The 15,231-nt window shown below is 52.8% G+C and overlaps 1 protein-coding gene across 3 annotated transcripts in view; it reads right to left on the reverse strand.

The window, feature by feature from the left end:
* Positions 1-15,231, reverse strand: part of SLC9A1 (solute carrier family 9 member A1) — a 46,614-nt gene that overhangs the window by 10,331 nt on the left and 21,052 nt on the right. For all 3 annotated transcript variants that reach the window (XM_036914895.2, XM_057499883.1, XM_036914894.2), the window contains one exon: positions 1,846-2,306. In XM_036914895.2, the coding sequence (XP_036770790.1) occupies positions 1,846-2,306 (461 nt within the window). The remainder of the gene's footprint in view (positions 1-1,845; positions 2,307-15,231) is intronic.

Consider the following 15,231-nt stretch of genomic DNA (forward strand, 5'->3'; position numbering starts at 1 on the left):
TCACTGTCTGGGAAAGAGGGCACTCACACCCAAGCCCAGAGCTCTAGAAAGGGCCCAATCTGGGCCAGGCAGGAAGGGGAGATGCCAAGCACTGGCCACAGTGCTGCCTGGACTGCAGCTGTATGGCAGACCAGGCAGAGCTCCAGCAGCAGACAGCAGGTGCCTTCCCAGCCCTGGGCTACCTAAACTCACTCCTGGCCTGAGGACCCTGGGGTCCTCAGGGTGCACTACCTGGGCCAGTGGGGTGGGCACACAGTGAGGTCCTCCCTTCTGGCCTGGTACTTTTGTCACTGGGACTAGAGAGGCAGTGTCACACGGTAGTAAGCGTTCGGACTCTAGACTCAGGCAGTATAGATCTGAACCCCAGTCTCATCACTCATCAGCTATATGACCTTGGATGATTTCTTAACCTCTCAGTGCCTCAGTTTCCTCATCTGGAAAAACGGGGGATAATTAGAGTCCCAACCTCACAGAGCATGGATTAGATGAGATAATATATATTCAGACAGGAAGTGCTCAGTGGACACCAACGATTACTGCTACCACTGCCGCCTCCCTGGGGGAGCAGGGCTGTGGGCTCCAGGTGGCCTGACTGAGGTACCCACTTTACGCAACCATACCCCCAGTAGTGCCAGCCTGGACCCCAACACCCAGATCCAGCTGGGGAGTGCTCTGTCTCTGGCACCCACTGGCTTCACAGACAGTAGTGAGTACGACTCCGTAAGGCCCGTACAGGGAGGGTGACAGGCCAGGTGCTGCAGCTCCTGCTTCAGATGGGGCGACAGGTTGGTGTGGTAACCCTGGGTGAGAGCTGATGTGAGAAAGACCAGGTCGGAGGCCTGCTGCTCAGGCCAGGCTGCTGCTCTGCAGCCCGGGGAGGAGCCCGGGAGGGGGGAGGGGGTGGGGAGATGAGCAGGAGCCGGGCTGCGTCACTGGCTACCACCGCCTGTCTCTTCTCTGAGGTGCGGCTTCCTGAGGGGCTGGGGGTGGAAGAGGCAGTACATGTGTCCTGGTGTTTTCCTGTGAGTGCAGCTGCTCTCTGAGGGTCCAGCTAGGAGGAGATAGGTGTTTTCACAATGCGACATGAGTGTGCACACACAAGTTTGTTTCCTGGGGAAACTGGCTGAGAGGAAGGGCACATGCAAGCACAGACGGAGCTGCCACATGCAGACCCTGCACTGGGGGTGTCTGTTCTCACCAGACCCTTGGAGGAAAGCACTAAGTACTCTGCCACTTTGCAGCTGTCAAAGGTGAGGCCCAGAGAGGGATAGTCACTTGCCTAAGGTCACACAGTAAGCAAGAAGCCAACCCAGGACAACCTCTACTTATCACTTTCTGGAGGTCTTGGAGGCAAGGTCCTTTGCACAAATATTGCCCCAAACCTCTGCACAAACCAAACACTAACTTAAGACATAGCCAACATGAAAGCTGGAATGCCCCTCACAGACTAAAGGGTCTATTAAGGGCAAACTGAGGTATAAGGAGAGTAAGTAATTTCACCAAGATCACATCACAGTCCAAAATGGAACACAGAATACAATCTGGTAAGGCCAAGAGCTCAGGCCCTGGGATTAGACAACTGGCCTCTAACCTTGGTTCTGTCCAATTCTAGCAAGTCATTTAACTTCTTCGGGCCTGATTCCTCCTCTGAAAGTGAGAATAACAAGCATGAGGATTAAATGAGATAATACACCTTGAGTGCTCTGCATGCCTGGCACACAGTAAGCAGGAATGGGCATTTGCTGTTTCAATACTACTACTACAGTGGGTGGGTGTGGGATTCACTCTGGATCTGGATTCAGGTCTGTGCCCTCTGTGCCTGTAGGTGTGGTCCCCACCCCTCACCACAGTGACGGCGTCATTGAGCAGAGATTCTCCGAAGACAAGGATATGGAGCAGCTCATTGATGTGAATTTCCTCGAAGACGGCCAGCACGGCCACAGGGTCCACAGCCGAGATGATGCTGCCAAAGAGCAGGTTTTCCAGGAGGCCGATGTTGTTGATCTGCTCGCCCCCCACCAGGCACACAGCGTACATGAGGCCACCCAGGAAGAAGGCATTCCATAGTGTGCCCACGACAGCGAAGATCAGGATGGTGCCCAGGTTCTCGGTGAACTGCCGCAGCGGCAGGAAGTAGCCCGCGTCCAGGATGATGGGAGGCAGCAGGAAGAGGAAGAAGACATCCGACTGCAGGAAGGGGGGCTTCTCGCCCACACCCTTGATCAGGCCCCCTACCAGCAGCCCCACCACGATCAGCAGGCAGCTCTCTGGGACGATGCTCGAGATAGTGGGGATCACATGGAAACCTGCGGAGGGCAAGAGAATGGGAGGCCGTGGGCTTACGGGGAGCCTGGACGAAGGGGACAGGGCTGGGGACAGGGAGAGCAGCTGGTGACAGGGGTACAGGTGTGGTCTCAGAGGGCTGCTCTCTTAACACTCTGAGCCTCAGCTTCCTTGCCTGTAAAATGGAGGTGATAAAACCAGGTTCACAGCATTGTATAAACTGATGATGTTTTTAAAGTGCTTTCTTCCAAGGGTACACAAATGCTATCTCTGTCACTGTCACAAGATAGAAAGAAGCAGCTCTGTATGCCTCCAGAAGGCAGAAAGTAGACACTGGTTCACGAGCCTCCAGGTACCCAAGGGCATTAATGACACCTGAACCCAAGTCATCTTTCCAGGCACAAGTTCCAGGAAGCAGATGTGGGCCCAAGACCAGGCATAAGAACCTACGATTCCATCTGAGGGAAGGTAGCGAGTTCCCCATCATGGAGGTGTTCAAGTGGAAGGCAGACAACCAGTTGGTGGAGAGGTGACACAGGAGGCAGAGGAAGCAGAGAAGGATCAAGGAATATCAGTGCAGGCGAACCTGGAGATCATACTGCCAGGCTCTGCAAACCCGTAGGACACGTGCAGCAACCACGATCCCAGACTCACATGCTTTCCTGCCGAGCCCAGGGAGCTGCTCGAGAGGCCAACAAAAATCAAGCCGTTTTGCATGTGAGACAAAACCTATTTGCCACTGCTTCTAGCTCAATCACATCTGCTTCAAGATGGGGCAACCAAGGCTCAGAAAGAGGAAGAGACTAACTCATAGTCACATAGCCAATCACTGGCAGAACCAGGACAGAATCCAGGTCTGAGCCCCCGCAGCTCCCATCAAACTCTGCAGTTCTTTTTGTATCCAACCCCTCCTATCTTCATTCCCCATCAAGGCCTGAGACCCACCAACCATCTCTCCATGCCAGGTTTGACCTGAGCTCCTGGTAGGCTTTTGGTTTGTTTTGGGGTGGAGAAGACCTGGCCCTCTAGCTACAACGTTGGGTACCATGACCCCAAGGTCAGCTGGGTTAAGAGGGCATGACACTTTGCTCAAGGTGAAAGCTCTCACTCTCCTCCTTAGCCTGTAAGTTCTGTGCAGGCTGATTCCATATCCATCTATAATTATATCCCCAGGGCTGGGGACACAGAGGGCAATCAACAGTATCTACTGATTTGAAAACCATGACTCACATAACTCCAATAATCTATCTGGCCAGGCTTCTGTTCTCATTATCCCTGAGATCCTTGGGAAGGAGAACCACCCCTCGCTATGCCCAAAGCATCCCCTACTCTCAGGCACCCCTCTGGGTAGTGCCAGTAGCTACAATTTAAAACTCACACTCAAAACACCAGTGCCAGAACCTCGGCACAGTGCCAAGCACCCAGTGACACTCAAAACATGTTGGAAAAAAACATACATTCATCCTAGGCCAGGACAGGACCCCAAAGCCACCCTGTATATTCTCCTGATTAAAATAGACCCATCCCAAAGTCCCCTCTTTTGCTGAAAAGTCCCCCAGTCTCTGTAGTATCCTCCAGTAACCCCTGGTGTTCAGCTGGCTGGTACGCTGGAATTCCTTGCAAATTCTCAAGTCAGCCTTATCCTCTTTGCCTGCAGACCTTTGCCTAGTTTGTCCCTTCAGAACACTATTTCAATACCTCTAGTCCTACTGTGTGTGGCTAACACCACATCCTTCTGCCTGCCTCCTCCTCCAGGAAGCATTCCCTGATTACCTCTGTGTGCCCAGGTTAGGGCAAGAGTCCTCCTCTGTTGTCGCCCACTCTCATAACCTTCAACCCACAGTCACGCACAGATTTCTCTTTCCTTGGCACCCAGCAAGAACAGACAACTCAGGCAGAAGTGGAAGAGACAGACAATGACACCACACTTCAGAGACCTGCACTGCCCTGGAGGGGCGACAGGATAGCACCCAGGTTTAGGGGAGCAGAAATGCAGGCATGGGCCAGGAAGCAGCTTCTAAAGGCCAGGAGTCCAGCTCCAGCTCCGGCCAGCTGACCTTACACCCTACCCCGACCTACCCCGGAGCATAGCACCAACAGCTGCCTCGGGAAAAGGCAAAGGCAGAAGAGACAGCCCAGGGCAGCAGACGACAGCTTCCACCTCCACCTAACACATTTAGGCTTTAAAAATGCCTCCCCGCCCCTCTATGCCATCAGTGCAATCTACAGAGCTTTCCTGACCCTAGGAGGTGCCAGACAGTGTCCTGGAGAACACAGATGAGAATGCTACAGCCTCTTGGCACAGTGGGTGGGGTGGAGATGAGGAATGTGTGAAATGAGCTGAGAGCAGTAACATGAAGACTTTATTACTCCTGAAGATGCCCGCCAGTCAGGCGCTTTGCCGGGAGCGGGGCACAGATCATCTCTTCAGGCCTCACAACAGCCTTATGGGACAAGCATTGTCCCTGTTTTACAGATGGGAAAGCTGGGGCTCAGTGTGATTCAGTGGCTTCCCCAGAGTCTGAGGGAGGAGTTCACACTCTAGCTCAGAGAGCCTCAAACCTGTAGCAGGGAAGGCAGTCACTCCTTCACTCGAGTGTGGGTATTTCCTCTGTGCCAGGTCGGTGCCATGTGCCTGGAACACAGAGGCGGGTCAGGGTCAGGGCCTCCTTGAGGAGCTTGTGGGGATGGCCTTGCTTTGCTGATCTCAGGCCCTCAGGCCCTCAGGCTCCCAGGACAAGGGAAGAGGCAGGGGGCATTCCTATCTGTGGATGGAAACCTGGAGCTCAGAGGCGGCAGGACATGCCCAGGCCACCCAAGACTAGGTCCTCGGCCCCCTGACTGGGGTGAAGCGCACTTTCTTCCAAATAAGGCAGCTCCCAGAGGACCTGGGCTGGAGCATGATGCAGGAGCAGGTCTCTCCAGGCCTTTCTGTGTTGGCCCTGCCTCTCAGCAAGCAGAAGGAACTCCGGGACCTGATGGGCGAGGGAAGGGGAGGGCCAGGCCCAGGCTGAGGAGGAAGGTCTGGGATCCACTCTTGGCTCCCTGCCCACGGGTAGGCAGCACCTTACTGGAAAGCAGCTTCTGGGGGAGGGAGTGGATTCTGTCATCAGGAGCAGCAGCTCAGGGAAAGGGGGCTGCTCAGGCTTGTCCTTCTCCCAAGGCCCTGACTCCACCAGTTGCCCCCACCCTGCCATCCTCTCACAGCACAGGAAGTTTGCTGACAGCAGGCATGGGAGGGGGCACGGTTGGGGTCCCTGGTCTCCCAACAAAGGCCTAGCATTGAGGCAAGATCCCAAGATGCCAAGAAAAAAGACAAAACTTCCAGGGCCTGAACTTGTGCCAGTGGTGATGTCACCAGAAAGGAATCAGGGGTGGGACAGAGGTGGTTAGAAGGGCCATGAAAGCAGAACAGACCTTGGAGATCACCCAAGTCCTCCAATACATGGTTAGGGAAACTGAGACTCAACGAGAACCGGTGACCTATCGATGGTCACGTGAGCAGGTCCCCACGAGCACCTGTGAGGCTCCAAGCCGGTGATTTCTCAAGCCGCCTGGTCTCCTGTGAGGGTGTCCTTCTTCGGAGCAAGGATGGAAGAAGGTGTGGAATTCAACAGCTCCAGGCCACAGCGCAAACCCTTGACACAGTTTGGGGCTGGCCCCCCTTTTAGGTGAAGTGGCTGGGGGAGGGGAGAGACATTTCTCATTCTGCCCAGTTCAGGGCCAGTTGGGCAACTAGGGGTACAACCCACACTCTCACTCTGATACCCACACTTACATGCACATACACTCACTCATTCTTACACATCACATTCACTGTAACACTCTCATTCTTACACACACACACTGAATAGACACTTGACCAAACGGAATTGGTGAGGGGCTCCCGGCTCCCCTGCAGCTTCTCTGCTCTCCACCATGAGTACATTTGTTTACACCTCCTCTGATTTTCCCCATCTGCTGAGACTGGCGCAGAGGAGCAGCAGGCAAAGCTGTTCCATGTCACCCTTGGTTGCCAGGGTGCTCAGACCCCCCTGATCCCACGTCCCACATCTCTCCCTGGCCTGGGCAGGTAGAGGGGAGTACCAGGAAGAGGGGGGTCACCAGGGATCCAGCAGTGTGCGAGGGGCTGTGCCGCCCTAGTTCCAGGCCTCAGGACTGCTCTGGGGCTGCAACTCGGCCAGGTCCCAGGGGATTCCTGGTTGCACAATGATTCCATTTCTTTAACTCCCTCTGCAACTGCCCCAGCAACCAGTCTCAACTACAGTCATGAAATGTAATATCTCCCAAGGAAAGCCTGGCACTCTATAGTTTATAGCAGCGTGCTCTGATGCTTTTTAACTCGCTGGCACCTTACTACAGCTCTGGGAGGTACAACTACCATCCTCTTGTTTTACAGATGAGGAAACTGAGGCACAGAAAGGTGAAGCAACTTGCTGGAAATCAAGTAGCTAGTGACATTCAAACCCAGGCAGTTGGCTTCAAAGTCTATGTTCTTAGCCACTCACACGTTATCCCTGATTTTATTTGTATTTTGTTTCTAAGGGGAGTGTTGGCACCCAGAACTAAAGAGGCCTAAAGTGGTTCCCAGAGGACCAGAGGTGGTATTTTCTTTCCATGAGCTCTTCTTCTGGAAGTCTCAACGCTGCTCCCCTCCACTCTGGTGGCCCAAGAAAGACCTTGGGAAACCCTTCCTGTCTTTTAAGCCTGCCCCCTCCAGGAAGCTGTCCCAGAGTTAACTCAGCCAGAAGAGGTAAATCTCTGCTACTAGGGCAGGAGGGAGGAATCACCAGACTGCTCAGCCCCTGCCTGCTGATCTGCACTCAGCTCTGGTTCCCACAGGGCTGGAGGGTCCTCTGGCGAAGTAGAGGCTCTGATTCTTCCTGGGTCTGACTCTTTTCAGTGTTGATTTCTCCTACCATCAATGATGAGGACCAGGAAGAAAGATAAACCAGACTAGAACAGACTCAGCTGCTGCCTCAGCAGGCTCACAGCCGGACCAACAGACAAAAACATGTGGCACTAGCCACCCAACCCTGGGTTCCAATCAGGGTACAGCCACTGACCTGGGGCAAGTTACATTATATCTTCTACTCTCAGTTTCCCTATCTGTAATAAGTTTATTTCTGAGGGTTTTGTAGTACTAGAGGAAATAATGGTAAAGAATGCCAAATTATGCTTGTACTCAACATTAGCAAAAAGTGGAAGTGGTAACTGATAATATTGTAATTTTCTTCAAAACCCAAGTATTACACAAATTGTTCTACGTTACCACGACCTGTTAGTGTACACTTGTCCATCACCGGGCTTTAAGCCATCTGAAGGTGGGAACTTCCTAGCGTCACCTGTGTGTCCAGCTCCCAGCACAGAGTAGGCATTAACTACTTGTGAACTGAGATAAAACGGACTTTTAGATGTTAAGTGTGGGAAAGAGGAAGGAGGTGGGGATGGCTCTGAAATTTCAAAAGGAGGTAATCCTCCCAGAGGAGGGACCATTTGAATTGGGCTTTGAAGATCAATAGAAGTTTGCAAGAGAGAGAGAAAGAGAGAAGCAGGAGAAAAGCCATTCTAGGACTTTGTATCCTCTAAAGAGCCTATCACAAGCACACTGCACATAGCAAATGGGTGTATGGGTAATGAGTGAATGAAAAATAAGGAAAGAAAAAGACAAATAGGAAGGCGGGCTGACATCACCAAGCCTTTGCCAATATCCAAATATGAATGCTATTGTGAAGATTAAATGAGATGGTGTGTGTAATACACACAGCACAATACACGTTACATGTCTTTGGGTCTTGGTCCCTCCTCTGTAACTGCGCTCATGATGCTACCCCCATGGTGTCACTGAGATAAGTTATTTAGAGCGCCTGGCCTATAGGGGTCACCCACTGAATGACAATTTTTTAAAAATGTAAACCAATAGTGCCCACTATGCAAGGCTGAATTTGATCATGATTCACTTTACGATACAATCTCTAGTACAAAGGAGAAAAACACTTACAGATGTGCTGGGCTGGGGACTTTTATGTATCCCCCTCTCATTTCATCTTGTATCCTGACCCTCACTTGATAGATAAAGAAACTGAGGCTCAGAGAGGTGAAGTGACTTGCCTTAGGTTACGTAGCTGGGAAGAGGCAGAGTCAGAATTAGAACCCAGGTCTCCTAATTGGCAGGTCTTTGGGCCATGCTGTGCCAATGAAAACTAAGCCTGTCAGGGTTAACAGGAAGAGAATTCAGGTCTGGAATATGCCTCCCCTACAAAAACAGCCATAAATAAGTCTGTTCCAAGTGCCTGGGTAGGAATTGTTCCCTATGCATGGGAGTCTGTCTCTCTCTCTGCCTTTCCTCATCATTCTTCCAAATAGCACCTCTATTTCTTGCTTGTTTCAATCCATATCTCAGGGAGACAGGGTCCCACCCTCCAGAAACATCAAGTCAGTGGGAAATTAGCTAAAATGTTAGTTGAGAATACAAGCAGCATATACTGGGCCATCTGAGGCATGGCAAAAAGAAGACTGGGCCAGGAAGCCAAAACCTGGGTTCAAGGCCCAGCTCTGCCCTTTGGTGACCATGAACCCATGGGCAAATAACTATACTACAGATGGGCCTCACCTTCCTCGTGTGTAGACAAGTGAGAATCAAGAGACTAGACACAGGAGCACCGTGTGCACTGCAAAATGGCTAATATGGGTGAAGTTTCCCTCTGTGTGCCCAGAGTTGGGGGCAAACTTCAGAGATGATTGATAAAAGAAAGGCAAGACAGGAATGCCACGTAGACCGGAGTGGGCTCAGTGGCCAAGACCTGACAGCAATGAGCAGAGCGAGGCAGCCACTCTCCAGGCCCTGTGGAAGACCTAGTAGGAGAGGCTGCTCCAGAGTAGGTACCCAGTGATCAAGATTCCAGGGTCCAGTTGGTGGCCGAGCTCAGGTTTAATCCATACTACTTATCTTCCCATCCCCATCAGTCACTACATGCCAGTTGCCAGAAGTCCCCAAACCCCAACTCTAGGCACACAGAGGGAAACTTCAACCTGAACTTCTACTTGCGTTTCAAAACGCAGTGTAGGTGTCACCTCCTCTGGGAAGCCTTCCCTGAACCCCCCAGGCCAAGTCGGGTGGTCCTCCTACCTGAGGATCCAGGAGCTCTGTACCTGGTATTCTAGTCAGTTTGGCATCCCAGCACATGGCCCTGGGCCCCATGAAGGTGATGCACAGAGAATGTGGGTTAAGGGAATGATAGAAGATTCCTAAAGAATGTGAAATTGAAATTGGGTCTTGAGGTGCAGGACCAGTGTGGGAAGAGAGCAAACAAATGAACAGAGAGGGATTCCCAAGTCTTCTAAAGGCCCTGAAGCCTCCAGCTAGTCAGGAAAAGAGAGTGTACAGTGAGAGAGAGGCTGACACACAGCAGAAATAGGCAGGCCGTACAAGGAACTGAGTCAAGGGCCTGCTGATACTGTAGGCCTCAGAGGGTCCCTGAACTTCAGGCCTGGCCCCAAATGCCCCTGACCTGACCTTGAGTCAGGTTCTTTCACTCCCACCAAGCTCTTCCGTGGGACTCAAAGGCCCACTTCAGTGGCCCCTAGCGCCCCTCGCCCCACCCTGAGCTGAGAGGTACCACCTCTTGGTGCCCAGCCCAGCCTCCCCCATCACCTAAGCTGTCCATAAATATCTGTTGGATGAATTTCATTCCAGCAGATTCTCCCCACCCCCTACAGGAATGAGAGTCCCCACGCAGTGAGGTGGATGACTCACACAGGACAGCAGGGGGGTAGGCAGGGACAGGGACAGGCAGTAAACAGTCCGTGCGTGTTGACCAGACAGTGCTCCAGCAGGCAACGGGGCCTGGCAAGGAGAGAGGTCTCCAGGCAGCCAGCAGGGTAGCGGGTCAGGGGTGGGGCGGGGCCTCAGGCCCCAGTCTCGGTATGGCCGCTTCGGGTCCCTGGCTGGTGACCATGTGATGCTCGTTTCTTTTTTGATTTTTTCAAAATGGGAATATATTGCTTGGATGATTTTAAATGGAACCCATGGTCATTTAAAACTTTTCTCTGACAGTTATCGTGTACAGTGCACTAAGCAGAAAGTGAGTGATCTCTCAGGGACTCTCCCCCTTCCCCTGTACCCACTATACAGGCCTCCTCCCAATCCCATTTGTATACCAAATTCCAAACTTTTCTGCATCGAATGGTTTTAGACTTTGTATGAATGGTATATTCTGCACGCTGGGTTGTACATGCTCCCATGGGACGGCCTGTACTATGCACTTTACTGCAGCAGCTCATGTAGTTCTCTCACCAAGCCCGATGCGGCAGGTGCCACTACTGTCACCATTTAAAGGGAAGTATAGAGAATGTCAAAGAGACGACTGCTTACAGGCCCCCAAGCCAAAGCAGGGCTACAAAGCAGTGCTTCAGAGCTAGGATGTACCCCTCACCCCCAGTCCCCGGTGGAACGACCTCACTCTAGGTCTGGCCTTGCTTGTGCCCTAATGTACTGAACAGACCCCCTACACTGGAATTAGGGTGAAGCCTGCTTTCTCATTCGGAGCTCCTCCACTAAGAGCCTCAGGCTCTGCCTCTGTGACTGGCAGTGAAACCAGAGGGCCTCAGCTTCCACTTTCTCTGCACCTTCACCTGACCCACTGGTTTCACTGGCGTAAGAAAAATCTAAATCGCCTCTCTTGCAAAGGAGGCCCTGATCAGCAACAAGCATTTCAGCCACGGGGTATGCAGGAGGTGAAAGCACAGACTGCTTGAGTCAGAAAAGAACCTGGGGGTTAGTCCGGTTTTAAGCTACCGTCCACCTCCTTCCCTGGCGCCCCAGTGTGCAAGTCCTCAGCTGGGCCTCTCCCCTCCCCCTCCCGCCCCACTCCCAGCCTGCCCACGACCCCTGCCAGACTGACAGCTCTCAGGACTTGCACACTCCAAGCATCAGCCTGCCCCACACCAGGGGTGGGGTTAGAAACCAGAGGCTCGGTAAGACAGGGTTCCATTTCCAGAAACTTTAGAGCCATGGGAAAGCTAGATTTTTCTTTTCTTTTCCTTTTGGTGGGAGTAGGGTATAGTTTGCAAAATGCAAATTGAATGTAACAGGTGTACCTGTTGTTCTCAGTGCCCCTTCCAGTTGAAAGCCACTTCGTTTACGATCATAACAATGAATTAAGTCCACTGTACATAACTTGAACTTGTTCGCAATATCATCATACTTAGATATTGAGAGGTGGAGGTAGGAAAGCAACAAAAAGAGAAATTCTACCATTTCCAGGAAAGCCCTGCAGAAAGCGGGTCATGGCATCCCATTTTTAGCTGCTACAGCTGGGGGAGGGGGTTGCTGCAAAGGAAGAACACCACTTTGAAGACACTGGCTGGGTTCGGGAAGAGGGAATAGTGCCAGAGAGGGATCAGGACCCTTCTACCCCTCCCAGATCCGTCAGCTAGAGTCTGTCATGTGCTTCACAGCGTCTGGGGGTGGGGATGAAGAAGGGGTGTCAGGTACCCCTCACCTTGGGCATTTTGGTGACCTTACAGAAGGGCCAGAAAGATGTCAATGAGAGAACGACTCTCAGAGGACAGGGCTTAGAGTGGGGCCAAGAAGATGGGGAGGCTTCTCGAAGGGGTGAGCGTGGGATGATCCTTGGGCCAGTGTGTCCGGTGTGCACAGGGTGGACCTGCAGAGTGGCAAGGGTGCAGGAACTGGACTCATGTCCCCACCCTCAGACCTGCTCCCCCTATTACAGACCCCATCTCCCCAGCATCACTCAGTTGCTCAGGACCAAAACCCTGGAATCATCCTGACTCCTTTCTCTCATGCCTCACATTCAAGTCAGCAGCAAACCCTGTCAGCCCCGCTCACTCCCCTCTAGCTCTACTGGCCACCTTGCTTCCCCTTGAGCACAACTACAGTTCTACCCCAGGGCCTTTGCATTTGCTGTTCCCTCTGCCTGCAACAGTCTGCACCACACAGCCGGCCAGCGAGTTCTCTCCCTTTTTTTTCAGGTCTGGGGTCAAATGCCACTTCCTCACAGAGGCCTTTTCCAAGCTTCTCTACCCACTTACCCTACTTTATCTTTCTTTATAGCCCTTACCACGTCCTCACAGCCTGTATGTGCTCCCTGCCGGTTCCCCCATCAAGAACACAAATTCTATGAGGGCAGACTCTCTTGATCACCATTGTCCTCCTAACACCTAGAGTTGTGCCTGGCACACAGTAGGCTCACAATCAGTATCTGCTCAATGGATGACCATCTCCTGCCTCAATGATGTCTCGAAGTTGTTGTGAGGACCACATAAGACCGTGGATATGAGGGCACTGAGCAATCACAGATCTTGTCTGGGTGGGTTACTGGGAACCACTCCAGCTCCTTCAGCAGCTTTCCCGAAACACCCTCCAGGGTGGAAACAGTCATGCTCGGGTCTGGGGTCCCCTCTGGGGTCTGGGACGCATGGCCCTCCATTGAGGGTCTGCTCAGAACATGTGCTCAGTGGGCTGTCTCACCCTAAAGACACTAGGTCACCCCTCAAGAGCAGGGACCCTGTCCTATTCATCTCTGACTGTTCAGCACTGAGCATGGCGCCTGGCGCATGGCAAGGATCAAGACTTGTTTGCTGCACCTGTGTGACTGTCAGAGCTGGCGTGCACTAACCACCAGCTGAACAGGCCTGAGCCTGAAGGATGGCTGGGGCTTAAGGAGGCTCTGGGAGGGCCTTTCAGGTAAGGCAGCAGCATGTGGAAAGTCAGGACGGGGGAGGGAACGAGTGTGGTGCCGGCAGAGGATTTCTACTGGGTGCAAATGACAGTGATAGCTGCAGAGGAGATAATACTTGGATGGTCATAAAGCAGCCATTTCTCACTAAAACCCTGGGCAGTAGGCAACAGATGAGGAAACAGAAGTTCAGACAGGTTCAGACCCTCACCCAAGATCATATGGGTAGCAGCAGAGCCAAGTCACAAACCTGAGATTGCTGACTCTAGGTCCAGTGCTCACCCAGGGCCAGACTGTGAAAGATGAAATTCTGGATCAACCTGCTGGGCCAGGCAGAGCCACTGGAGGGCTGTGACCCGGGGATGATGTGAAAGACTTGCCTGAAAGCACCTCAGGGAGGAAGCCTAGGGAGACGGTGCCACCCCTCCCACCCTGTCCTGGGGGCAGAGGAAGGGCCTGAGTCAAGCCTAAGCTGGGGATCAGGAGACCTGGATTCCTGTCTAGACCCTGCCATCCACTCACTAGGTGCTTTGAACAAGCCCTTGTCTTTCTCTGGCCTCAATTTCCCATCCTCAGAGGTGTACTGCAACCCCCTCCAGCTCTGCCATCTGATGGATGATCTCTGCCCTTGGACAAAGCTGGGCTCTGTACACTCACCGTCCGTTCATGCCAACGATCGCAGGGGCTGGGCCCAGAGTGTTCGCACAGAGCGAGATCACATGAGGCAGTAGGGGACAGTGTGAGAGCCCAAGTCGGCCAGCGCAGGAGCTGGCTCTGCCCCTTCTAAACCTGAACTTCTCTGTGATCGCTGGAAATCACGGTACTGCCCTGAACCTCTCTTCCTCTGCAGTGGGGATAAGCAATGTGCTCGGCACAGGACGGTGGTGAGAAAGTGGAGGAAATAAAGGTAAAAATACTCAGAGAAAAACAGAAACAAACACCCAGAGAGCTGCAGCCATTGCAGTGACAGCTCTGCTTTCAAGGAAGACATGCATGGGGGCACAGGACACATCTTCAGTGGAGGGGTGGGATGGCAAGGGGCCTCTCTGTTTCTGGCGAGCAGAGCATGTCTGTCTCAGCAGAGGCATTGAGCCATGGGAGGATGTCCCACACACAGGCTGGGAGATCCTGAGCGGGATGGAGGGGAAGGGAGACATCTGGAAAATGAGAAGAGGTGTCACCTCAAAATTTCAACCCAAACTCAGCCACCAGACAGGAGGGGCAGGGAGACTCTTGGTTAAGAGAGAGCATGGGCTGGGGAACCTACAGGTCTGTTTTTCTGGCTCTGCCATCTATTAGCCATGCCTCCTTGGCAGACACCCAACCTCTGAGTCTCAGTTTCTTTATCTGAAAAATAGGCTCATAACCATTTCTTTCTCAAAGGACTTTTCTGAGGATCCAGTGAGATTAAGTATCTGGAGCAAAGAGTTGCCAAAGAAAGCACTCAGCAAAGGGCACAGTTCCATCTCTGTACCCCTGGTCCCCGGCCCAGAGCACAGTTAATGGGGAAGCAGCCAGTCAGGAGACTGGGCCACACTCTGAGGAAGCCCCTCCAAAGCTTGGTTCCTGTCATGTCATCATTGGTCCCAGGCTGAGCCTGGCTGGCAGAAGTCTCCAGAGGTAGTAAAGGGAGCCTCTGGGGAGGCTGAGGGGAGGTAGAAGGAGAGTGAAAGGAGGCTGAAGAGGCAGAAGCCCTCTGGAGCCCTACTAAACCTGCTTCTTGTCCCCTCTAAAATCTGTAAAACTTCCTTCCAGGGTACCTGAGTACAGGTCACAAGATTTGTGGATGTGGCTGAGTCACGCAGATGCAGGTTCCCTGAAACCTTAGCAGCAGATCCAAGGCAGGCTGGTAGGGTGGGGAGGCTAGAGTGTCCCCCAAAGCAAAGGCCAGAGGCACCTATCTCCAGGGGGTGCCTGGAAAGTCTCCCACATACGTCTCCTGCAAACAGTACAGCTGGCTGAGCATCACAAAGGAGGGGGACAGAGAGGGCACACCTGGAGGGCCTCTCCCTGACCACTGGGGACAGTTTGTCACCTCAGGCCTCTAGGAGCCAGGAGATGTACTGAGTAGATAGAAGAGCTGAGCATGCTCAGAGGAGGCTGCCCTTTGGAGGACACTGCAGAGAAAAGATGAGGACACGGCTGGCTGCAGGCCTTGGTCCTGGTGCCAGAGGGCCCAAAGCTCCAGGAACAGCAAAGGGAGGTCAGACCTCTCCTTGGGGAGAAGAGGGGCAGCAAGACGACA

Source organism: Manis pentadactyla, chromosome 4, assembly GCF_030020395.1.
Source record: "Manis pentadactyla isolate mManPen7 chromosome 4, mManPen7.hap1, whole genome shotgun sequence".
NCBI classification, from domain to species: Eukaryota; Metazoa; Chordata; class Mammalia; order Pholidota; family Manidae; genus Manis; species Manis pentadactyla.